This window comes from Vicugna pacos, chromosome 20 (genome assembly GCF_048564905.1).
Source record: "Vicugna pacos chromosome 20, VicPac4, whole genome shotgun sequence".
Lineage (NCBI taxonomy): Eukaryota > Metazoa > Chordata > Mammalia > Artiodactyla > Camelidae > Vicugna > Vicugna pacos.
In genome coordinates, this window is record NC_133006.1 from 18,184,343 (window position 1) to 18,208,820 (window position 24,478).

General features: G+C 38.5%; 1 protein-coding gene across 4 annotated transcripts in view; it reads right to left on the reverse strand.

Annotated features, from left to right (window-relative positions):
• DNAH8 (dynein axonemal heavy chain 8) overlaps positions 1–24,478 on the reverse strand; it is a 218,669-nt gene that overhangs the window by 83,865 nt on the left and 110,326 nt on the right. For all 4 annotated transcript variants that reach the window (XM_072945080.1, XM_072945081.1, XM_072945079.1 and 1 more), the window contains 12 exons: positions 24,212–24,449; positions 20,037–20,179; positions 19,437–19,571; positions 18,555–18,677; positions 16,334–16,547; positions 12,628–12,737; positions 8,525–8,688; positions 7,099–7,291; positions 5,574–5,696; positions 3,596–3,726; positions 1,601–1,754; positions 216–380 (listed from right to left, as the gene is read on the reverse strand). In XM_072945080.1, the coding sequence (XP_072801181.1) occupies positions 216–380; positions 1,601–1,754; positions 3,596–3,726; positions 5,574–5,696; positions 7,099–7,291; positions 8,525–8,688; positions 12,628–12,737; positions 16,334–16,547; positions 18,555–18,677; positions 19,437–19,571; positions 20,037–20,179; positions 24,212–24,449 (1,893 nt within the window). The remainder of the gene's footprint in view (positions 1–215; positions 381–1,600; positions 1,755–3,595; positions 3,727–5,573; positions 5,697–7,098; positions 7,292–8,524; positions 8,689–12,627; positions 12,738–16,333; positions 16,548–18,554; positions 18,678–19,436; positions 19,572–20,036; positions 20,180–24,211; positions 24,450–24,478) is intronic.

Genomic DNA, 24,478 nt, shown 5'->3' on the forward strand with positions numbered 1-24,478 from the left:
ACTTTGCAACAATTGCTGGCAAGATGAATATTTTAAATTATCACACTTTGGTATGAGATTTTGGTCAGTGGAGATTAGTGGCAGTAAAGAGTTAATTTTCATTCAGTGTAACAAATGCGAGTTTCTGAGCAAAATATCTCATCAGAGAAGGTGAACTAAGCACATTCAAAGGAGTAACCCCTCCTACATAGATGCAAATAGAAATAACAGCTCACTGGAGAAAAGCAGAGAACAACGTGCAAGTTCTTCCTGGATCTGGAGATGAAGTACTCGTACAGGTTATCAAAGGTGGGAGGGTGGCGAGGTAGCTCTCTTTTCATCACCGGTATGAGCCCTTGGGTGATTTCATCCATCTCATCCCGGGCAAACAAACTGGAGATCTTCGAGAAATGGACAAGAAAGTGTTTGGTATTTTAAGAGTTCTCCACAGCCAATTCACCGACAAAGTCTGGTCCTTCTTTACCCTCTACATGTCATCTTTTTTCTTTCTTTCTTTTTCTGCATCTAGCTTGCCAGAGATTACCAAGAATGCAAGTTTTTATTAAGCAGCTTAATCAGGAGCAAATTGTGTCTCCTTTTGCACAACTTGCTATGACCAAAAAGCCATCTCCTCTGCCATTCCAGTCATCTCCTCAAAAGTCCAGGGATGCTCTCGGTTCTGACCCACAGACAGTCTCATAAACAGTAAGCACCACTGGGAAGGGAGGAGTTACCACGGCAGGCCTGATCTTGGGAAGGGTGTGCTTGCAGGGCTGCTCCTCGGCCTGGCATGTGGGAACTTGGCTTTTGGCATGTCTCCTCCACCACTAATTGATAACTGTGTTCCAGTGTACCTAGACTACTTATACAAACATGGGGATATTTGGTGAACCTCTGCTTTCCTTCTGAGAGTCTGGGATTTTGGCAGCTGTGGCTAGGCAGACAGCGCTACATGACCTGTCTCCAACAAAACCATTGAGTTCAGAGTCTCAAATAGGCTTCCCTGGACAGAAACAGTGCATGTGTTTCCACACTTCACTACTGGAGGGGAAGCACGTTCTGCACGGACCCTTTGGTGAGAACATGGGAAGCATACACATGGATTTCCCCCGACTCCCCTGGCTGTATCTTTTCCTTTACTGATCCAGCTGTGAATCTTTACTGCGTTGCTGCAATATATCTCAGCCATGATTCCAGCCAGCTGTATGCTGAGTCCCATGAGTCCTTGTAATGAAGTACCAAGCATGTGTGTGGTCACAGAAGTGCTGATATAAGTGGCGTCAGATTATTAGATAAATAAATGATTATTACATAATATTATTAGATAAATAAATGATAGGTAACTTTGCCTCTCCTGAAATAAACTGTAGGATCAAACTGAAGATTAAAGAGACAAGTAAGGAACCATATTTAAAATGGAAGAAAGCAGATAAAGTATCTGGTGGTGGACAGCATTAATTTCACAGACACTTCAAAAAAAAAATCTACTAAATCTCGTAAGTCAATCATTTCTAAAGAGAAAAATGTGTACTAAATGGCCTCACTTCTGAAGTGTTGCTGTCTTTTCTACTCAGATACACATCTTAAAAGTATAAGCTTTTTCTCCTCTTTTGAGACCTACCTCCCCTGAAGACAGCAGGTTGTTGAGATATTCTAGAAATGCTTCATCTTTTATTTCATTGTCAGTAAAAATAAAGGTGATGCCTTTGCCATCAGCACCAGCAACTTTGTACAAACCTTTTAAATCCTCTGTTAGATTATTCACATTATAGGACCTAAAAAGAGAAGTGGTAGGAAATTTTAAATTAAATATATATATAATCAAAATTTATCTCAAAACACAATCCATGGTAATTAGAGCATAATCTGCACCTGCTCCAATAGATACTAAGTAACAGTGCCTGCTAGGAAACACAGAGCTAAATAGCTATATGTTAGCACACAAAATAAATGTATTTAGCTTGAAAAGTGAGAAACGGGGAATTTACCAGAAGTGACTCGAAGAATAACTGGGAACAGGAAAATGAACTTTTATTCCCTACAATCTGACGGTCCTTAGCACCAGATTTTTTTTTTTTTGCCCAAGTGAATATATGTATAGTATTTAAAACTAGTCTGAAATTTGGATGAGCTTGGATTAGTAAGAAAGTAGAAATTAAATTATAAATAAAATCAGTGGTAAATTATAGATAGTGGTAATTTGCACATCTCACTAAGTGGCTAGATTCAGAGAAAGCTATCAGAAAAAGCTGCATTATGCAATGTGACATAAATAATAGAAATGTTATAATTATGTGGTTACAGAGTATGGAAAGAGAAGATCTTGATCTTCGTTTTCTGTTTATTCTGTTTCCTACTAAATGTATGTGCTATCAGAAGCAATGTGATGTGTAAAAATAAAACAGACTTTTTCTGAAGTATTGTATATAAATCCCCATGAGTAGATCCATGAAATGGACTATAAAGAAACCTTTATTTGAAGGAGGTTTTAAAGTAGCAATTAATAGGGAGTTTAGTGTGAGACATCGGGTCTAATGGAAAGACTACGGGCATTGAAACCAGAAAGACCTGGGGGTAAACAAAAAAATTTTTTTAACAGAATATAAAGAGAGCACTAAAATAAAGGGAACAAATTGAAAACCTAGGTTTCATTAGAATTAAGATCTGCTGAGAGTGAAAAGGCAAGCCAATGATTGTGAAAAGGTATTTACAATACACACTCTGACAAAGAAATTACATCCAAAATGCATAAAGAAATCCTAAAAACCAACATGAGAAAGAATCACCCTCCAACTGAAAAAAACAAAAACAAACGGGCAATGGACTTAGACAGGTATTTCACAAAAGAGGCTATAAAAATGGCCAATAAGAGATGAAAATATGTGCGACACTACTGACCATCTGGGAACTGCAAATTGAAACTCCAGTGCTCTCGCGGACTGCTGGGGGAAGTGTGCTCTGGTAGAACCACTTTGGAAAACTACTCTGCAGCTCTGCCAAAGCTGAATATTTGCCCAGTCACACCCAGCGATTCTACCTCTAGGAGTATACTCCAACATGTACAAGAATATTCATAATAGCTATACTAGCAAAAAGAAAACCCCACAAACGTTTGTTAATAGTAGTACAACGGATAAACAAATCCGGGCCATATGTGATAAAGTGCAAGACCCTACAGCAACAAAGATGAGCAACCCACTGCGACACGTAGCGTCGTGGGTCAATCTCACAAACACAGTGCAAGCAACAGAAACTGGACACGAAAGAGTAAATCTCCTATGATTTGACTGACAAAAGTTCAAAAATAGGCAAAAATCAATCAATGGGCTTAGAAGTAAGAATAGGGTTCCCCTGGGGAGGGCAGTCACTGGGACAGGACCTGCAGGGTACTTCTGGGTGCTAGTGATGTTTCACTTCCTCGTCTGTGAGCTAGCTACCTAGGTGTCCTTACTTTGTGACTCCCATGATTTGTGTCCATTCTTTATGTATGATGCACTTAAAAATTTACTTAAAAAGAAATATACCAAATTGTTGTAATTTTTAAAAGTAAACATTTTACTCCAGTGAAATTAACTATAGAAAGAAAAACATACTGGCATATTTTACTTTATCTTACCTGGTTAGTGTTATCTGGAATATTTGATATCCAGCTATAAAAGAGGCCAATCTTGAAAGACTTTGCTTTCCCGAACCACCGACACCCACCAGTAATGCATTTCCACATGATGTTCGAATTATTCGTGAGATCTGTTTTGAAATAAAATAGTATACATTTGAAAATAGAATTCAACTGTCTTGATTGGCTTGCAGTAAATGGGTCCAAGGTTTGACCATATGCTTCTAGACTACATTAGACTTTTTCCTTTCATGCAGAAAGTTTCATATTGATTTATTCAATTCCAATTCTTTCCTTGCCCATCTATATTTACATCATGAAAAAGAGAACAAATTGGCTTTCCTAGCTCCTGTTTCAAAACTATTTTCTCTGTGTGTGTCTGTGTGTAATTTTATTATTTTCAGACTCAACAGGTAATAGAGCTGCTCTTCCCAATCGGCAGAAAGTTCAGAATTATTTGCTTATTACCAACAGTCCAACATGCTGACTTATGTAGACACCTAGTTCTACAACAAATAATACGTCTATCATATCTCTGCCAATGAAATTTTTTTCAAAGTACCAAAAGTCTACTTAAAATGGGGGCAGGAAGACATCTGTAGGAAAAGACTTAGAGAAACAGCCTTTAGCCTTTTTAGCCTTGTGTCGCTTTTCTGTGGTTGATTCCCTCAGGGAGGATAAGGCTCAGATTGTGGTTCAATTCTTACGCAAACCAATCGGAGACATTGCTAAAAAAAAAAGCTAACTTTTACATTACTACAAAGAATTTTTTTAATGCAAGTTTTACAGATGGCAGACACCTTGATATGTATCAATTCTATCATTATATTTTAAAAATGTTAACCATTTGTGTGGTTTTGCACTTAGAACAGGGTCCAGGGCCCCAAGACCCAGCCACAGTGGGTACTCAATGATTACTTGTTGAACAGATGAATGTGAAACAGTCCTAGAACATCTGGAAATTCACCAGTTTTGCAGAAGACAATTGTACAATAAATACAGAGTTAACTGCCTCCATTTTATGAAACCACTGTGAACGAAAAATACTGCAAACCACTTCAGTAAATAAAGAATGCTGAAGCCATCAAGTCATCAGCGGCTGCCGCCACCCCCCAGTGGGGACAGGCCTGCAGCCCAGCCTCTGCAGCCACTCACAATGGTACACCCTGAGCGGACCCAGACTAAGAAAAGACAGGATACTGGCCCCAGATAGCTAGATGCTTGTCAAACGAATGAATTCAGTGAGACCAAATGTTTGCTCCCTCCCATACACAGAAAAGCACTAAATTCTTGAACTTGAGATGCCTGGTTTTCTTTAGTTAACAAGTAAACTTTTAATGTTCCAATTACCTGGTCTTTGTTGTAAAACTCCTAAATATCCTAGCTCCTCCCCTACCTCTTCGGAGCAGTCCCTCAGAGCGATCTGAGAGGCTGCCATCCTAGCTCAAAGGGGTTCGAGTCCTCAGAAACGTCCGCCAAATAAAACGTAAGTCTCAACTTTTAGGCTGTGCACTTATTTCAGTCGACATCTCCCCACTCCCACGTTCTGACTTCCTGGAGAAACTCCTTTTTGATCTGTAAGCCAATCGTGAAACTGACATTTTTAAAAGCAACAACTTCTCCATGGAGAACAGGATTCCCATTATATCAAAATATAATTTGAGGAAGGGGGTTATTTTTTTCAGGGTTCTCCAGCTTACGTTCTAGGAAGGTTATAATCTTTAACTCAGAATGTCAAAAGCTCTGAACACAAGCCTCATCAACTTGCCCTTGAAAAACATTTGCTGTTACGCAGGTGGATTCAAACAAGGGGTTCCTGATTAAGCCTTTGTTTTGTGAGACAGTGTACTGAGTCAATCCACGAACACTTCTATACACTACCTGATACTATACATTTACTCTCTGAAAAAGTTTATCTGTGAAATTTATTAAGCTTCTATATGATCTATTTGTATCAGTAAATAGTCATAGTTAGAACCTTAATAAGATGAGTCATTGCATCTTTAAAAAACACCAGATCAAGAGATGTTCCTCTAATGATTTCATTGAACTGTCTCTGGTAGAATTGGAGTTTTTCAGACAGAAATTCAAAGGATGGTACCTATGGATAGGGAGAGAGAGAGAAAAATAATATTTAAGATCCAAAATTTAGGAAAGCAGCATGTGTAGAGATTTTCAAAAGTAATTCTAAATTTTCTTTTAACCTAATGGATTTCTAAAAATTTGTCATGAATTAGTTGACTTTTGGTTATTTCCATTTTCAGAGGCCTGAAATCTAACTGGTTGGTTTCCAATATGAAATCGTTCCTGAACTTTTCCTTCAAGAACCTCAGCACCAACTCCTATCCACGGTAATTAAGGTTGGAATATAACAAATACATTTCTCACTTTTTATTTGCTTCTTAATATTGCCTATGGAGCTTTAAACATGTACAGAACCTTTACACTGTTTATGTAGTCAAATTATTCTGAAGTCAGTACTCACATATTTGTTTGATAAACTGCTTCTCCCCATTTAATTCTTTGACTTACATGTGCTTCAGAATTACTGTGTTATGTGACTCTGTTTAAAAAATCTCTTTGGAGTCTTGTTTCAAGCTTCACTAAACCTATACATTAATTTAGGGAAAATGATGTTTTGTCATTTAACCAAGTAAAGTTTTATCATGTTTATTCCTAGATATTTTACCAATTTGTTGCTGTTGAATGAAATAATTTTATGTTGTCTTTCCTATCTTGGGACTGTTGGCAAGAGGACAATCTTTTTCTGTAAAGGGCAAAGTAGTAAGTATTTTAGTCTTTGTGGCCCTTATAGCCTTGGTCACAGCTGTACAACTCCACCACTGTAGTGCAAAAGCAGTCACAGACAATATAGCAACTAATGGGTTTGGCTGTGTTCCAATACTTAGGAACACTGAGATTTGAATTCTATATAATTTTCACATGTCACACAATATTATTACTCTTTTGATTTTTTTCCTACTCATTTAAAAATGTAAAAGCCCTTCTTTGCTCATGAATCTAACAAAAAACAGACAGTAGGCTGGATCTGGTCCATTGACTGCAACTTGCCAACTTCTAATACAGCGGGACGTTACTCAGTTTTACATTTATATCATACGTGCTCAGCTAACTGGACTCTTAGTAGTTGAAACAGATTTTAAATTCTCTTGGATTATATTGAGATAATCATATCATCTGCAAATAATGATACATTTTTTCCTCTCTGATAATTACATCTATTTTCTATTTGTCATTTTGTTTTATTGCCTAGAACGTTCAATGCAATATTAAATAATAGTGATAACTGTATGTATACTTATCTTACATCTGACTTTAATGGGATTGCTGCTAAATTTCATTGAAATAACTATTTTACTTGGTATATGATGACATAAATCATAACAGAACTATTGTAGAAGTTAGGGCAACTCCATGGTGTGACTCTGGTGCAGGGAGAAATATCTAGTTAGGCGAGTACCTAAAGAGCTGAAAATAAATACCAATTCATAGATTTTGGGCACTTCGAACACAGAGTCTTCAGGTTCATCACCAGTGGGTTCGGGCATCTCACGGAGAAAATCTACAAAATATGGTTCAGGGAGAATATATGATGCCACATCTGAGCTAATGTTTTCTTCAAGTGCATGAATAAGATGTGCATTAAACCACTGCTCATCATCAGAAGTTATAAATCTGAAACAGAAATACAGGATTAAAATTCAAAACAGGAAGGCATCTTTTCTAACTGAACATGGTTTCAACCTCTCTCCACCTCCTCTCACCCCCCATCCTGCACCTCCGTTACCTCATGACGGGGAAACGATACGTTCTGCCTTGTGACCAGAGGCAGTCATGACCTCATCCAAGAGAGTTATAGCACTGACAGTATCACTTATAAAGAACACTGACAAGGAGTCTCCCCTTGGCCAAACTTAGGCTCCTCTGAACCCTCTTCCCAATCAGAACTCAACTTCTGGACTTCTGTGTCCTTCTCTGCATCACCCAATTTTAGCAAGAATCCTGTTAGATCGCTTTAGCCAGAGTCCTCTCTTACTCCTCTTATTTCCTCTTAGTAATTTGCCATCTACCAAACTTCCCCATTCTGTTCCTTAGTTATTTTAAATTCCCACTTTTTCCTTGCTGAATTCGGAGCTGAGCCCAATTTCTCACCCCTACTGCAAAACTCCATTGTACAGTCCCTGTACCCATCACCAGAGTCCTCAAGAAAGCCTGAGCATCTTATTGGTTAGAGTGTCATGAATAATTTGTTTTTTCTTTAACAATACAGATGAGTCCCTTGGGTGAGGTCAAGGTTCCCTAAAACTTGCAACAGAAAAGCAGAATCGACAGTCAGTAGTGGGTGAGCATCCTCCTTCTGGCTTTGTGGGCACACAGTATACGAGGGTCCTTTTCAGAGTTATAACATCAGAGGGGTAGGGAGGAAGGAGGGGGACTACCACTGGACAAGTACCCCCTATGGGAGACACTGTGGTAGATCCCTTACAGCTCTGTCAGACCAGCATTACCATCTACATCCTACAGAGGAGGGAAAGGAGGCTCAGAAAGATGACTGAGATTAAGTACAGATCTCACCATGCAAAAGAGCTCTCTCGCCATACAAAGCTCCAATTTTTTAGAAACTGTGCATAACTGAAAATTGCCTCTGAATGTTACCAATTCACTGATAATGAGGTTATTTTAAAAAAAGGTCCTGTTGAAATACTACTCAAGTAAATTTGCAGGCAGCTTTGTCTTTTTTTTTTTAAGGTGATCAGCAGGTGGGAAATAACATCGATGCTTCACAAGTCCCAGAGCAATTTAAGATAATGCGCCTCATTCGACTTATTAGAGTAGACAATGCACGAATTATTCTAGCAGTATAAACTACTTAGAGAATACATCTGAACCCAAGCGCTTAATATACACCTGTCTGCGATCACTCTGTTGCACTCGTGTTTGAAAAGTGACAGGAGAACAGGAATCGAATCGCACTCCTCGGCTTTTATGGTTAACATTCCTTGCCAAATTCTGGAAAGATCTCGAAGATTGAAAATGTAATGAAACTTAGAAGGAGTAGGCAGCATCTTCACCTAGAGTTGGGGGGAAAAATGTAATGTTCTCAATTTGCTTTCCAGGTAAGACTAAAAGCACAGCTGCTTTTTAGAAATATTTTTCTTCACAAATACAATTTTAAACAAAATAGGCTGAGTGAGTCGGCCAAGGCTAAGTTTATGTTTATGTCACAGCACTGATGGAGAAAACAAATCATAGATAAACCAGCATAGAATTTAAAAGACATTAAGAACTTGAATTGGGTAGATTCAAGAAGGATGCAGCGGATGCAGATTCCATCTCTTGTTCTACCACTATTAGTTAGTTGGCTTTGAACAAACCACTGTCCCGAGTTCTCAAAAACTATGTGAGTTGTAGGAATAAGCATTTCTAATCACCATGAACCTCATTAGTGTATATGGAAATACGTCATAACAAAAAACTGAATGTGAGATGACAGTTAAGAACAATGACTGTAGGTAGACCTCTAAAGTCAACAATGACCATCTATAGATTGCTTTTGATTAAGGTCCTGAGTGCATTTGGGTTTCCACAAACATATTTGTTCATCATAATCTAGATTTCACTTAGGGATCCAAACTTAGTCGATATGCTTTCATATATCTGTTTATCTACAGTAAATTGGCAGACAAGTCTGACATGCAGCTATAATTACTTGATGTTTTTGTGGGGTTTGCTTGTTTGTTTGAACACTCATTTACTTATTTCTACCAACTTTTAGAATCCAAACAGGCAAAGCTATCACAACGACACATTCCACATTCTTATACAGAGAGGTACCAGTAAAGGGCTAAACCCGCAGCGTACTAGGTGTGGGGAGCACTGCTGGCCAAATGCAAAGATGGAAGCGACACCATCAGCATCTTTTGAAAGTGAAACAATGTCAACTCTGGAGATACAAAGCAAACTCTCCACATGATTAATGCAGGAAAGCAAATGCTTTCTTCAGTATCTATTCATGGAATATGCTCTTTCTATATTGAAAAAGTACCCTATTGAGTTTGTAGAGTAATTTCTACAGGCTAATTCACAGTGCAAGTTAAAAACAGCGGGTAGCAAGGGAAGACAGAATAAAGAGACGTGTTATTTTAGCAATCACCTTTCAGTTTCCCCTCTTGCTCTCAGTTCCATTCCAAGCTAAAAATGTTCATACTACTCATCAAAATGTAAAGCATACACTTATATTACAAATGCAAAAATAAAGGGATAAGGCAATGTGAATACTGTTTTTCCCCCTATGCTGTAGAAGACTGTAGCTAGGACAGCAGCCTTCGGCAATTGAAGCAATCATTAAAGAGAAATAAGTCCTTTCTTTCCCTTTTCCTCTCACATATCAACCTGCTTCTTTCCTTCTCGGCCAATGATTCCTTTTAATTTTTGTCAATTTCTTTCTTTTCTCACCTACTTCTGTTTTAAAGCTACGTAAAAGAATATAAAAGTGATATACAAGGCACGAATGGATTAAAAGAATGCTCGAGGAAAATGAGAAATTTGAAGAAAAGATACAACGCAGGCTGCTTATTTGGGGATGGGGAGAGGAGGAAGATTTCTTCATTTTTTTATGACTGTTTCTGAGCACCTCCCACTGCTTTTACGAAGATTCCATGGTAAACAGGACAGCTAAATCTGGGACCTTCCACTGTAATGTGGGAGCCTGACAATAAACAGGAAACAAATATACTGATAAGCAAACAAGCACACAATAATGATAAAAGTCATGGTTAGAAAAAATAAAGTAAGGTGAGGAGACAGCTAATGCCTCTGATAGGGCTACAGGGAGGGATTTTAGAGAAAAACGATCTGAGAAAGCCCCTCTGAACTTAAGAAAAATGAGAATGAGTCAAACCGCGCAGAATGGCCCAGAGACATGAAAACTCAGCGTGTTCAAGGAGTGGTGAGAAGGGGAGCACAGCTGGAGCAGAATGACGGGCTGGAAGCCGGAGACGAGGCGGGGGCAGGTCCAGGTCCACGGGCCAGAGCCAGGCACTGTGTTTCCTTGTAAGCGTAACTGGGAAACCACCGGTGGTTTTAAGGAAGAGCGATGATTTCTGCTGTACTTTTTAAAAAGCATTTTAGGACTGTGTAAAGAACAGATTCTAGGAGGGCAAGATGAAAGTAAGGAGACTGATTAAGTCACTGCATGGTCCAGAGGGCAGGAGATGGGAGGGTCTATGAGGGTGATCACAAGGAGATGGAAATAAGTCCTCAGCTTCGGGATATATTTGGAAAGCCTGGTTACTGAGACTTGCCGATGGACTGGATGTAGCGGGTGAGAGATATGAATCAAGGATGGAGCCCCGTATTTTAGCCTGAGAAGCAGGATAACTGGTGTCGCTGATAATTAAGATACAAAAGTCTGAGAGAGGGTCATATTTAAGGATGTGTTAACTTTGAGACAGTTATTAGACAACAGAGTGGTGATGTCCATTAAGCTGTTAGAAACAAGTCTGGAGTCAGGCAGAGAGGCCCAGGATGGAGGTACTGACTTTGAAGCCATCAGCACAGAGATGGTGTTTAAAGCTGGATGAGACTACCTGGGTGAGAACAGAGGTAGAGACAAGGTCCCAGCATGGAGATCAGGTGCACTACAGTATTTGAGGAGAGAAAGAAGAGTGGGGACTTAAAAAAAGGTAGCCAGTGAGGTAGAAAGAAAACTAAGAGCCTGAGGCCCCCTCTGAAGCCAAGTAAAGAAAATGTTTAGAGGGATCATTCATGTCAAATCCTGCTTAAGAGTTACGTCAGAGGAAGAAGAAATCAACCTTTGGATTTGGCAAAATTGGTGACCTTGAGGAGAGCAGTGGAAACGACAACTTGTGCAAAACTGGTTTAAAAGGTAAAGAAAGGTGAGGAAGTGGAGCTGATAAATATTCATAAAACAAAAAAGCTTTGATGGAAAGTCACCAGGAAAGCCAAAGCTTTCCAGAAAAACACATCTGCAGGCACATTAAATTGAACAATAGCCCCACAGGAAAACAGATGGATCTTACCACAGAAAATCATCTCAGACACTCAGATCTTGCCATTCATTCCGGAGTTTCCTTAAGAGAGGCAGAACAGCATGTGCAAAGGCCCCGTGTTGGCAGGGAGCAGGCCCCATGCAAGGAACTGATCATAAGAAACACCCAATTCCTCTTCTGATAATTCTGCGCCTTCAGGTCCCCTAGTCCACTCTGGAATCTGAAACTCTGGCACACTCAGGAAACCTAGGAGTCCCCAGGACACAAGCTTCTGCCCAGATGCGTGACTGGCCTGATGAGTGTATACTGAACTACGACAACTAACCCTTATCGCCTTCACCATTTTTTAGCAAATATATCCACCTTGGGATTTTTTGTTTGCTTGTTTTCTCTCAGACGTACCCTTAACTGCTTTTTCATGAGTCTGCCTTCAGTCTGGTGACAGCTTGCTTGCTGAGTTTTACTTCGGGCACTGACCTGTGTACTAAAATGCAGCCTATTTTGTTGAATATACCCTATCCATTTACTAATTCACACTCCACCCCAGAGAAACCCCAAGTTAGACTTTAAGTCGTGGTTAGCTAAGAATATGTGGAAATCCAAGTATGTATGTTCACTCAGCCAGCGAACATTTGAGTGTCTGAAACAGTTTGGTTGTTGGGCGCGGGGAAGGGGAGACAGACATACAAACAGTTACAAATCACAGTAACAAGGGGAAAAGCAGTGTTCTCATTTCAGCAAAATTCTACTTTATCTTGGATGTCGTGTCTGGTTTCCAGTAATATCTCATACATATGGAAGGCATCAGTCAGTCAGAATATTCGCTCCCTGGAAGGAGAAGGCGTCATAAATCTATTTGAGCACCTAATTTGTCTTTTCCGGAAAAACACTACTACCCATGATGTGATGATAACTTCATGAGCCATGAGGTGAGGACTGGGCTGAATAATAGTTGACTTTTTTTTTTTCCCTGATTATTGACAACAGACGATTCTGTACCTTAGTCCACTGCCACAGCACTCTGCCTGCTGAAACTAAATTCACAATCATCTCACATATCTCCGGTTTGAACTTTCTGCAGGGATCAAAATACCCACAGCCAATAATTCCTGAAAAATAAACAAGATTGAAGGTACGAGCTTACTAAAAGATCACAAGGTACATGTTTATCCCAGTGAATAAATGATTACAAGACTGACTCAGCTAGGTGATGTTAAGAACTTCTCTCAGGGAATCAGCTAAGACTGGGAGTTCAGCAGTTGGGCCAGCAAAGCTCAGTATGCAGTGATAAGCATTTTATATGTATTAACTCCTTTAATCCTTCCAACATCCTATGAGAAAGAATCTGAGGTAGATGTTATTATTACTCCCATTTTACTTATTTATTTTTATTGCAATATAGTTGACATACATATTATGGTATTTTCAGGTGTGCAACACAGTGATTCAACATTTAAATGCAGTACAAAATGATCACTATGGTAAGTCTAATAACCATCTGCCACATGCAAACTGTTACTGACTATATTCCTTATTCTGTATATTAGATCCCTGTGACTTATTTATTCTATAACTGGATGTTTATACTTCTTAATCCCCTGCACCTATTTCACTCAATCTGCCCTTTCTCCTCCCCTCTGGCAACCACCAGTTTGTTCTCTGTGTCTGTGAGTCTGTTTCTATTTTGTTTGTTCGTTTGTTTTGTTTTCCAGATTCAATATGTAAGTGAGATCATAGGCAGCTGTCTTTCCCTGAGTTAATTTGCGACAACACGGGTGGACACAGAGGGTATTATTATTCTCATTTTAATATGAGTATAGTAAGTTGCCCAAGGTCATGCATCTTGTGTGTGGGCAAATCTGAGGTTTGGACCCAGGCAGCCTGGCTCTGGCTAAAACAGCCTTCACTCTGAAGAGTACAAGGGCTGGAAAAGAACTTAGGGACTACTTCCTCATCTTACAGATAAGCAGACCAGGCCCAGACAGGTAAAGCAACATGTTCAAGGTCACGTGGACTGGCTGTTGATAGAAGTGGAATCAGGACCCCCATCTCCTGACCTAGAGTCATTCAATACCCTGGTTCCCAGGGTACAACCGGCACAGTGAGATCTGACACAATCACCCCAGGAAGGGCTGGGGTGTAGATTTACAGAATGTTCTTCAAGTCTCAAAATGTTTTTGGTGTTAGATGGCAAAAATAGATTTACTCTACTTTGCTCCAGTGAGATTATGTGTTGCGTTCTGAACTTGGTATTTTCAGAGGCAGATGAGTATGAATATCCGCTCAAAGAACACGGCAGGTTTATGAAGGGTGGAGCAGGTGAAGAAACTGGGCTTCATTCACACAGGAGATGAGTAGCCTGAGGAGGACACAAAATTGTCCTCCAAAGTTGTGGCCGGTTTTGCTGGATGCCCTTTTGCATCTTGAAATCCTATGATTCTAGATCTCCAGCTTCCTGTGGGACAGAGGTGCTACCTGAGAAGCATGGGATCAGAGTTGGCATCACACCCCTGCCACGTGCTAGTTAAATGGCCTCGACCAGACACTTATTTCACTTCTCTGAGCCTCAGCTTCTAGTTTGTTTCCGTATTTCATTTTCAATATTAATCATATCAAAGAGTATTTAAGGGAGGAGGGTATAACTCTGTGGTAGAGTACATGCTGGGCATGCATGAGGTCATGGGTTCAATCCCCAGTGCCTCCATTAAATAAAATAATAAATAAATAAATAAATAAATAAACAAACAAACAAACATAATTACCTACCCCTCCAAGTAGGAAACCTAATAATCTTGTAACTGCATTAAAAGAAACTAAATAATTTTAAAAAAGAATATTTAAAATAATTTAACAAAAAGCAAACACCCCAGTATGAACCACTAGACTGAGAAACACAACACTGCCCCAGTGCATCCAATCCCTTCCTCCCTCCGGAGGTAGCCTCTGCTCTCACTTGGTGAGAATCAGAAACTCGCTGGTCTAGAGAAAAGCTTTGCCACTTAGGTTCTTGAACTTCAACCTTTTTAACTTGTTGAAATTTAACAGAATCGTGCTATATATCCTCTGTGATTTGCTTTTTCCGCTCAACATGATATTTCTGAGCTCCACCCATGCTGAAGCATGAGCTAGGTTTGTTCACACTCACTGCTGCACAGCGTTACACTGTGCGCCTCTGCCACAATTCACTTATCCAATTTTACTGTCAATACATATTTGGGTTGTTGCAAGGTTTTGGCTGCGGTGAACCCCATTCTATGAACCTTCTTGTATTAAGTCTTCTGGCACACCTGTGCAAATCAGCTCCAGGTGGATTAAGGACCCAAATACGGAAGGCAAAACTACATGCTGTTTGAGGAACGCTTAGGCGAGTATCTTTACGGTCTCCTGGTAGGAAAGGACTCCTTCAGTGAGACTCACAACCATAAAGGAAGTAAATGATGAACTGATTTATACTTTGAAGTGGAACTGCCGTGGGTGTGCGTATGTTCCACTGCCAATAATAACGTTTAGTCGTTATCCAAAGGCCTGTAGCGATTTATACTCCCACCAGCAGGGGGAGGGTCTCAGTTGCTTCACATTCTCACCAATGCTTGCTTTTTGTTTTGGTGGTTTTTTTTTTTTTTTGGTCAGAATTTTCCCATTTTTGCAAATCTAGTGGGTACAAAATGGGTTTTCCCTGATGTTTTAAATTTTGCATAATCCTGAATTCTAATGTTTATCATCTTTATATTTGTTTATTAGTCATTTGGTTTCCTCTTAAAGTACCTGGTTTTTTGTCCATTTTTGTATTAGGATGTTTGCTTTTCTCTCATTGATCCATTGGATTTCTTGAAGTATTCCGATTACTAATTTTTTTGCTTTGTTACATGTGTTAAAATTTTTTTCTTCCACTTTTGGACTTGTCTATTTTTACTTTTTTAATGTTGCTTTCCGAGTGAACAGAAGCTCTTAATTTTAATGTAGTCAAATTTGTCATTTTCTTCCTTTATGGTCTATGCTTTCTGCAGTTCATTTAAGTTCTTTCTTACCCAGAGGTCATTCAGATATTTTCCTATATTTTCTTCCAAACGTTTTATAGCTTTGCCTTCCATATTTAAATCTTTAATCTCTCTGTATTGATTTTATGCTTGGTGTGAGGTAGGGGTCCAAGTTCAATTATTTTCACCTAAGAATTTCTAAATATCCCAGCACCATTTATTGACAGTCTGATTTTCCCTTCTGCTCTACAGTACTTGCTGTGTCAAATAATTAATGACCATATATGCATGGATCAGTTTCTCTTGTAAGTCTTCAGTACATAATTTTAATGGAACAGTTTATGTGAGCCTAAATTTGGTGTCAAAAGTATCGTTTTCATTAGCATATAAAAGTGCTAATTTGACTTGATAAATCATATTGTTAACCTATGACTGATTTATTGTCATTCATTAGCCCAAATTTCTTAGATTAATCATGTCAAAACCAAAACACCAAAGTCTGCTTACTTCTAAAGCCAACCTTCAACCAAGCTATTTCTAAACACTCCTGATCTTAAAATAGGCTATAAACATGAATCTTTGTGTATTTACTCCCTGGTACTTAGCTCTTCATTCCAGATACATAGTCCCTACTTCAGACAGCCTTTTTTATCTCTTAAATAAGGTTTTGCATTGTTTATGTCCATTAAATAATGCAATAAAAAATTAAATCCCAAGAATGGTCATACCAAAAATTTTGTCTATTGAAGCATTTGAAGGCAACGTGCAATTAAACACAGTGAACTGTCTCTTTAAACGCTGTGGAATATCGTTTCGACCACCTCCAGGGTGGATCATTGCTGCTATGAGCTGTACGTCAACAATAGTAGTGAAATCTCCCGGCTTATCCAAGCTGTACATTCCTTCCATTTCCATCATTTGTCGCACAATCTCGTTAGTTATCTGAAATTTTAAACAATAATACTTTAGTAACATTATCCCTAAAATTTTCTTCTTAGCTCCTATAACACAGTACAGGTGACATTAGAACAAAATGTTCAGCTCTCATAAGTGAAGTATTTGTGAATGCTGACTATCACCTTCAAGGCAATTTGACTTAAATGGTACCACCCAAGAACTCTAAACCATAAGTTAAATATGTCTGGTGCATGTCCTCTTCACAACACTGATAAATTTAGATGGAAGAGTTGTAGAATATTTGGTACAGTTACAAGACCATTCAGAGTTACAAGTTTTACTATAGATATCTTTCACACTCAACATTCAACGCTTCAAAATATCTTAAATCACATGTGGGATAGTTTTACATCCTCAGCTTTCTTCTCTGTAACCTCCGCCACTGCTAACATTCTTTCTTTATTGGGTTTTACATCCTCAGCTTTCTTCTCTGTAACCTCTGCCACTGCTAACATTCTTTCTTTATTGGAAATATTTCCTCTCTTAGCTATAGAGGCTCAGTTCTTGCCAGGCTCATCCCATGACTCTGAATCATTTCCCAGGCCACTCTTTCTCCAGCCATCCCTCAACTGCAGCTGTTTTATGGGCTCTCTTCTCTTCTGTTTCAGGCGATGCCATCTCAACTCTATAGCCTAAGAATCTCAACTCTGTAACCAGAACTTCAGATTCCCGTCTCAACTCCACACCTGTATACATCTATTGATAAAGATAAGTCATGTAGGGCATTACTGCATGAATAAATAATTCAGACGGGGCAGAAGACACAATCACTGGAGGTGACAAGTTTGAGGAACTAAGACGCCAAGATCATGTATGTAAATACTGGCTGGCATCCTCGAGAACTATGACAAGCAGGACTGGCTGCATCATTTTTGGGGCCTAGGACAAAATGAAAATGCAAGTGTCTGTGTTCAAAAAGTATTATTAAGAATTTCAAGACTGTGACAGCACAGTGTGAAGCCATGTGCAAGGCCTTTTGAAGGGCGAGTCCCTGTGGACGGCGTAGCATGCACACCATGAAGCTGGCCCTGGCGACTAGGGCAGCACTGGTGAGAGTGACAGTGATCCGGGGACTGATATCTTCAGGGAAGGAGGGGAAAGTGACCTGAGGGTCCAAGACGACTGCAAGAGCATGTGGGGTGTGAGGGCAGACTGACAGGTTTCCAGGGAAGAGAGCAATGAGAATCGAGAAGGCCACCTCCCTCGCCTCCAGGTAGAAGTCTGCAAAGAAAGCAGCATCCTGGCTTTCCATTAGAGCAGAAGGGTGAGGGAATGCTCAGAGACGAAGGTGAGTTCACAGGGAATTCTGTGGATGAACTGTGGCTTCCATGGGCACACAGGAAGTTTTCAGGAGCGGGGAGAGTAGAAGATGGGGTCCGAGAAAGGCCACCGAGAACTGCTGGGGATTAGTCTCAGGGTGAGCATGGCCCTGGGAGTCCTGACCTCCTGGTGATGTCTGAGGTGAACTGGGTTAGAGGGCAGGAGGGACAGGATAGGTCCCGGTGGAGTCCAGGAAGATGCTGCAGATGAGACAGTGGCCGGGGGTGGGAGGAGGTGTTAGGGATCCCACCAGGAACATGTAGAACCCTGACCATATCAGTGAGGTCCCCTAAGGGGAGTGAGTTGGGGTTGACAGATGATCACACCTGGGAGAGTGGTGTGTGGCAAGGTTATTTAAAAAAAAAAAGTTTTCTAACATGAGGTACTCTTGGCAGAGAGTATATAGAGTGAGAAATGAGAAAGCAGAGAGAAAATCCTGGGGAAGGGAAGAAAGAAGTCAGAAAGCACATGGAAATCAAGCAGCCAGAGAGACAGAAGGGCATGTTGGGGAAAAGCATACAGGGATTTCAAGGAGTAATGTCATTTATAACCAAGAAGTCAAAAAAGACTGAGAATTGTGACTAGACTTAATATGGTGACGATCATAGACCTTTTCACGTGTAACTAAGAATACTGATTAAATATCATCTATATGTGATATTTCAGTCATACCTGATCTCCCCACTCATTAATCACGGGCATATTAATATCATCAATAAATATAGTCATTTTTCTGCCTCCAGGTGGCCCGTACGTGCTTCCCATCCGCTTATCCACATAGCTTTCAACTGTTCGCTAGAGAAAAGGAAATGGTTTGTCTTGTGCATTAGATTTCAACCCATTTCTAAAAACGATGAGCGTGCTTTTCAGAGTAGAATATAATTTATTTATTTATTTACTATGTGTAATTATTGTTATTAAAATAAATACTGTGAAATTTTACAAAAAATAAGTTACTGGAATGTTAATCATTGATTCATATTAAAAGACACTCCAAAGTTCTGCTACAGCCTCAATAGGAGGCCACAATATGCTATTTGGATTTGGCTTCAGTGTCAGCCTTAGAAAGGTTAAATAGCTGAATGTTACCCGCAGCACCATTTCTTCTGAGATATCTGTACAGTCAGCCCTTCATATCCATGGGCTCCACATCCTTGGATCTAACCACCTTTCATAAAAAATATTCAGAAAAAAACTTCCAGAAAGTTCCAAAAAGCAAAACTTAAACTTGCCTCACACTGGCAACTATTTACGTAGCACTTACCTTGTTATTTACATCTACATAGTACATTATATCAGGCCTTATAAGTAATCTAGACATGATTTAAAGTATACAGGAGGATGCACACAGGTTATATGCAAACACTACCCATTTTATGTAAGGGACTAGGAGCACCCATAGATTTCGGTACCCACAGGGCTCCTGGAACCAATCCCCCACGGAGACTGAGGGACAACTGTGTATGTCAATGTTTTAGTTGTATACACATTTTATTGTACCCACCACTGAATATATTCAATATGTTAATGACTATAGCAAGCGCTGAGCTTTACCTGGAACATCATTGGTTCTGTGGCAGATGAAAAGTTCAGACTTTTAGATAACTGTACTTCGGGATCATATTTTTTCAAATAGGCCTTAATCATTACAGTTTTTGCAGTTCCCTGTTCTCCTGTGAGTAAGACAGCCTGCAATCATAGAATAATCTTGTTAAAACGTACTATAAAACATTGTTTTAAATATAATAAGGTGCTAGTAGCCATTCTTTCATTCTATAAATTAATACAATTATTTTTAATTCCTTTTAAGAATTAGACCTATATTACAATAAATCCTAGCTGAATTAAAGATTTAAGTGCAAAATGTTTGCTATGAAAGTGCTGGAAGAAAATGTGGGTGAATATTTATTTGACCATGGGAAGAACTTTCTAAGCAGATACCACTTTTCTCAGCAAGCTGGAAGTCAGCAGTTCAGGGAAGACTGAGTTCGAATGTATCCTGCCTGGGACCTAGACTTCATTGTCAAACAGGTTTCCCTGAAATGACACTATCTCTAGTCCCTTGTGCTGCAATTTAATTTTTCTATTTGTAGTTGTGAAAATGGGTGTGTTTCATATGTGGTTTACAAGCATCTAAGAAACTACTAAACTTACTTTATATTGTTTTGCAATGGTGTCTATCAAAAAATTTGTTCTGACATTGTCAACATTTGGAACCAAAATTGATGAATATTCTGGAATACTGTCAGTTGGATAATAATATGGCTGAAGTTTCTTATTCCAATGCTCCCAATCACCTATACAATAATTAAAATTGATCTTAATGAAACTTCATTCTTTGAAAATTATCACAGAAGAAAAAAATACAAGTGCTATAAACAATCAACAGAAATATGCACACATTTAAAACATTTCCATAAAACACATTAACATATCTGCTTATCTAATGTACGTGGCATTTGACAACTTAAATTTGTTTTTGCCTCTTTACAAAGTCAGTTTTAAATTGCTAATTACTTATCTAGAGAGATCTGGCCCGAAATGGAATTAAAACCAATGACATGCTCAGTATCTATTAGGAAAGCCATATCAACTGAAAGGATGAGACTTGACATAGGACGTTTGCCATGAGAAATGGTAAAAATAAACCAAGTCCTGAAACTAGTGTAATAGAGTGTCCAGATACCTGACTTACAGTAACTACTACTTTACTGACTGAAATTATTGTTATACTAATTATTGTAACTGCATTTCATCAACTCCTAGAAAAATATTTCATCTACATTTTAGCATCTCTGGAATGCACCTATGATGTCTCAGAACTGCTGTTGACCATGCAAACTTGATCAGACATGTTCATACTGTTGCCATTTAGACTGAATTACTTGCATTGTTGGTATTGCATTCTTGAGTTTAACTGCCATTTTAAATGTCTTCCAAAAGACTACACTATGATTCAGAATTGTACCAAAAAAGTTACTGTGCACACAGAATGCAGGGAAAGAGAGCAGAGAAGCACACAGTAGCAAAGCAAATATTCATTGTTGGAGGAATAACCTCAACTTCAACTTTTCTTGCAAATTATGAAGTCATATGGTAAGTGTATGTTTAACTTTTAAGAAACTGCCAAACTGTTTTCCACAGTGGCTGTATATTGTGGACCATTGTGTAGTTTCCAAAGTGGCTATACCATTGTGTAGCATGTGAGAGCTCCAGTTGTCCCACATCCTTGCCAATATTTGGTATCATTAACCTTTTAATTTTTGCCATTTAATTAATTATTCTAGTGGCAATGTAATTTTAATCTGCATTTCCCTGATGACCAATGGTGTTGAGTATCTTTTCATGTGCTTTTTTTCACCACTCATAAATCTTTTGGGGGAAGCATCTATATGAATTTGTTGCCCGTTTAAAAATTTTGGATTGGCTGCCTACTTGTTATTACTGAATTCAAGTGTTCTTTCTGTATTGTGGATAAAATTCTTTTTATCAGATATATATTTTCAAATATTTCTTTAGATTCTGTGGATGGAATGGGACCTTTTATTTTCACAGTTTTAAAAAGATTTTAATTTTAATGAAAGCAGGTCATGTGAGTACTCCAACATTTAAAAAAATTTGATTTGGTTATTCTAAGTCCTTTGCACTTCCATAAAATTTTATACTTTATTTCTAAATTTCAACTTAAAAAGACTGTTGGGATTTTTACTATGACTGCGCTGAATCTACAGATCAATTCGGAGAAAAAAAATCTTAACAGTGTTGAGTTTTCAGATTTACAAACATGATTTATCTTTCCATTTATTCAGGGCTCCTTTCATTTTTCTCAGCAGTTCTGTAGTTGTCAGTGTACAGATCTTACACATATTTTGTTAAATTTATGCCTACATATTTCTTTTTGTGGATGCTATTTTTAATGGTATATTAAAATTTCAATTTCCAATTCTTTGTTGTGAGCATATAGAAATATAACTTATTATTATATATTGTACTTTCATTCTGTGACTTTGCTAAACTCATTTACTAGTTCAAATAATTTTTTCAAGGATGGGTTATATCACCTGCAAATAAAAAGAGGTTTACTTGTTCTTTTTAAACTATAGATATGTTGTTTGCTTGTGCATTTATTTACTTACTGCCTTATTGCACTGGCTAGAACCTCCAGTATAATGTTGATTAGAAGTGTGAGAAAGAATATTCTTGTCTTGTTTCTGATCTTGAGAAGGAGGTATTCAGGCTTTCACCGTTGAGTATAATGTCAGCTTTTTTGTAGATGTTCTTTACCAGAATGATAAAGTTCCTATTACTAGTGTACTGAGAATTTCATCATGAAAGGATATTGTCAAATGCTCTTTTTGTACCTATTCAATTAGATGACTATATAGTTTAATTGGTTTTTAGTTAATAATATGGTGAATTTTATTAACCAGTTTTTAAATGTTAATCCAACCTTCCATCCCTAGAATAAATGCCCACTGGGACTTAATATGTCATCCTTTTTACACACTATTAGATTTAATTTGTTAAAATTGTATTGAGAAATGTGTGTCAATATTCCTGAGGGATAATGGTCTATAGTTTTCTTTTCTTGTAACATCTTCTCTGTGTTTGGTATCAGGATAATACCGTCCTTATAAAGTGGGATGGGAAGTATTTCTTTCTTACATTTTATACATTTTGGAAGGGTTTATGTAGAATTGCTATTATTTCTTCCTTAAGTATTTGGTACAATTCAGTGGTGAAGTCACCTGGGCCTGGAATTTTCTTTGTGGGAAGGTTTTAAACTGTAAATCAAAAAATTTTAGTAGAGATGGGGATATTTAAGATACCTATTTCTTCTAAACGAGGTTTGGTTGATTGTGTCTTTCACAGAATTTATCCATTTCATCTGCACTGTCAAATGTATTTTTATGACATTGTTTCTAATATTCAGTTCTTATTTTTTTATGTCTGTAGGGTCTTTAGTAATGTTCCCTCTTTCATTCTGGACCATGGTAATTTATGTCTTCTCTTTTTTTCCCTGATATCTCAGGTAAGAGATTTATCAATTTTATTGATCTTTTCAAAGAACTGGCTTTTGTTTGGCTTTGGATTCTAAAAGAATTCATATCTAGATTTAAGGATGCATTTAATTGTTAGTTTGCATTTTGAGTTAGAGCTCCCTTTTATCATTCCAAATCTTTAACAACATCTAATCACGTGCTGTAGAATTATTGGTCACTCTGGTTAAACATGGTCAGCTGAAAAAAATATATTTACCTCAGTATCTTTATAAAAGCCCTTTAAAACACAGACTTTCACTTCACCCCCATTTTCAGAATGATTCTCCTCCCCTCAAATGTGCCATGTCCCTCAAGTCTAGGCAAACCTAGGTTTTACATTCTCTAAACAGTAATACTTCAGTCTCTGGCCCGTGTGAGGTAGACGCTGTTGTCCAGCTCTGGAACAACCCTGAGGTCTGTTTCTTAAAAGACTCACAAGCAGCCCTCTGGTTTTCACCTCCACTTCCACCCCAGTTCCCACTGCCTGAGCCCTTCGAAGTTTCTCTTCCTCCTGCCGATTTAGGATTTACTTCGCCCAGTGTGCTAAACTGACTGCCACTTATCTTTCTGCTTTCTTGATTTCAAAATGTTGTTGACGCTGTCTACTTTCCTGTTCTGTTTATCTTTTTTTTTTAATTTATGCATTAAAACAGCAACAAAAATGCCTTTGCTGTTTTGGGGTTTTAGGACAAAGCAAAGTTAAGTACAGAATTTGGGAAGCATGATTTCTTCTTCTCCAGGGCTTAGAAGAATTGGGAGGTAGGCTCTGGATAATGGCACCAAGCTCTAGGGCATTTCTTTCAGGGAGAGGTGAGCTGGGCCCTGCCGCACATGGGAGGCCGGGGGGCTGAGGTGACAGCTCTGGACTTTGCCAGGTCTGCTGTGTGTAAGTGGGACCCCACCTGCTTGGTTCACTCTCTACTTTTTCTGACATTTCCAACAGAGAAGTTGTCAGACAAGTCTGTCATGTGCATCACCATGCTCTGCATAATGAAGAATCTGTGTTCTCTACACTGCTACCCTTCCTCTTCAAATATCAGAAAACAGATGATGTAAGAGGTACTGCTCACTTACTTATTTACACCCCTGCAAAAGGAGAAGTCAAGAGTCTCTTTTACAGTTTCCAGCACGGCCAATATGCAAAACCCTACAACCCTTTAAAAACAGTATTAGCGATTATGTTATTCATGATTGGTTTAATATTTCCCCAGAGAAGAGTTTATGGAAGTTTATATTTTTCTCATAAAAAAATGTCACTTCATTTCAGGTATAAGTCACTGTACTTACCATAATCGGTAACATAAAACTCATACATGGTTTGATTCGTGCCCTTAGGTATTTCTGGTAAGTTTAACTTGCTTTCGTGATTTCTTAAAAAGGCTTCAAGCTTGTCTCTGCTTTCCAATTCCAGAAGGGCTCCTAAACTCCACATTAGACCGAACACAAATAACTTATGAAGATGTTCGACACATGAAATGCCACCTTCTTCTTTGGAGGGAATTAACCCTTCCAGAAGATTGAGAGACTGAAAATATTTAAAGTACAATAAAATAA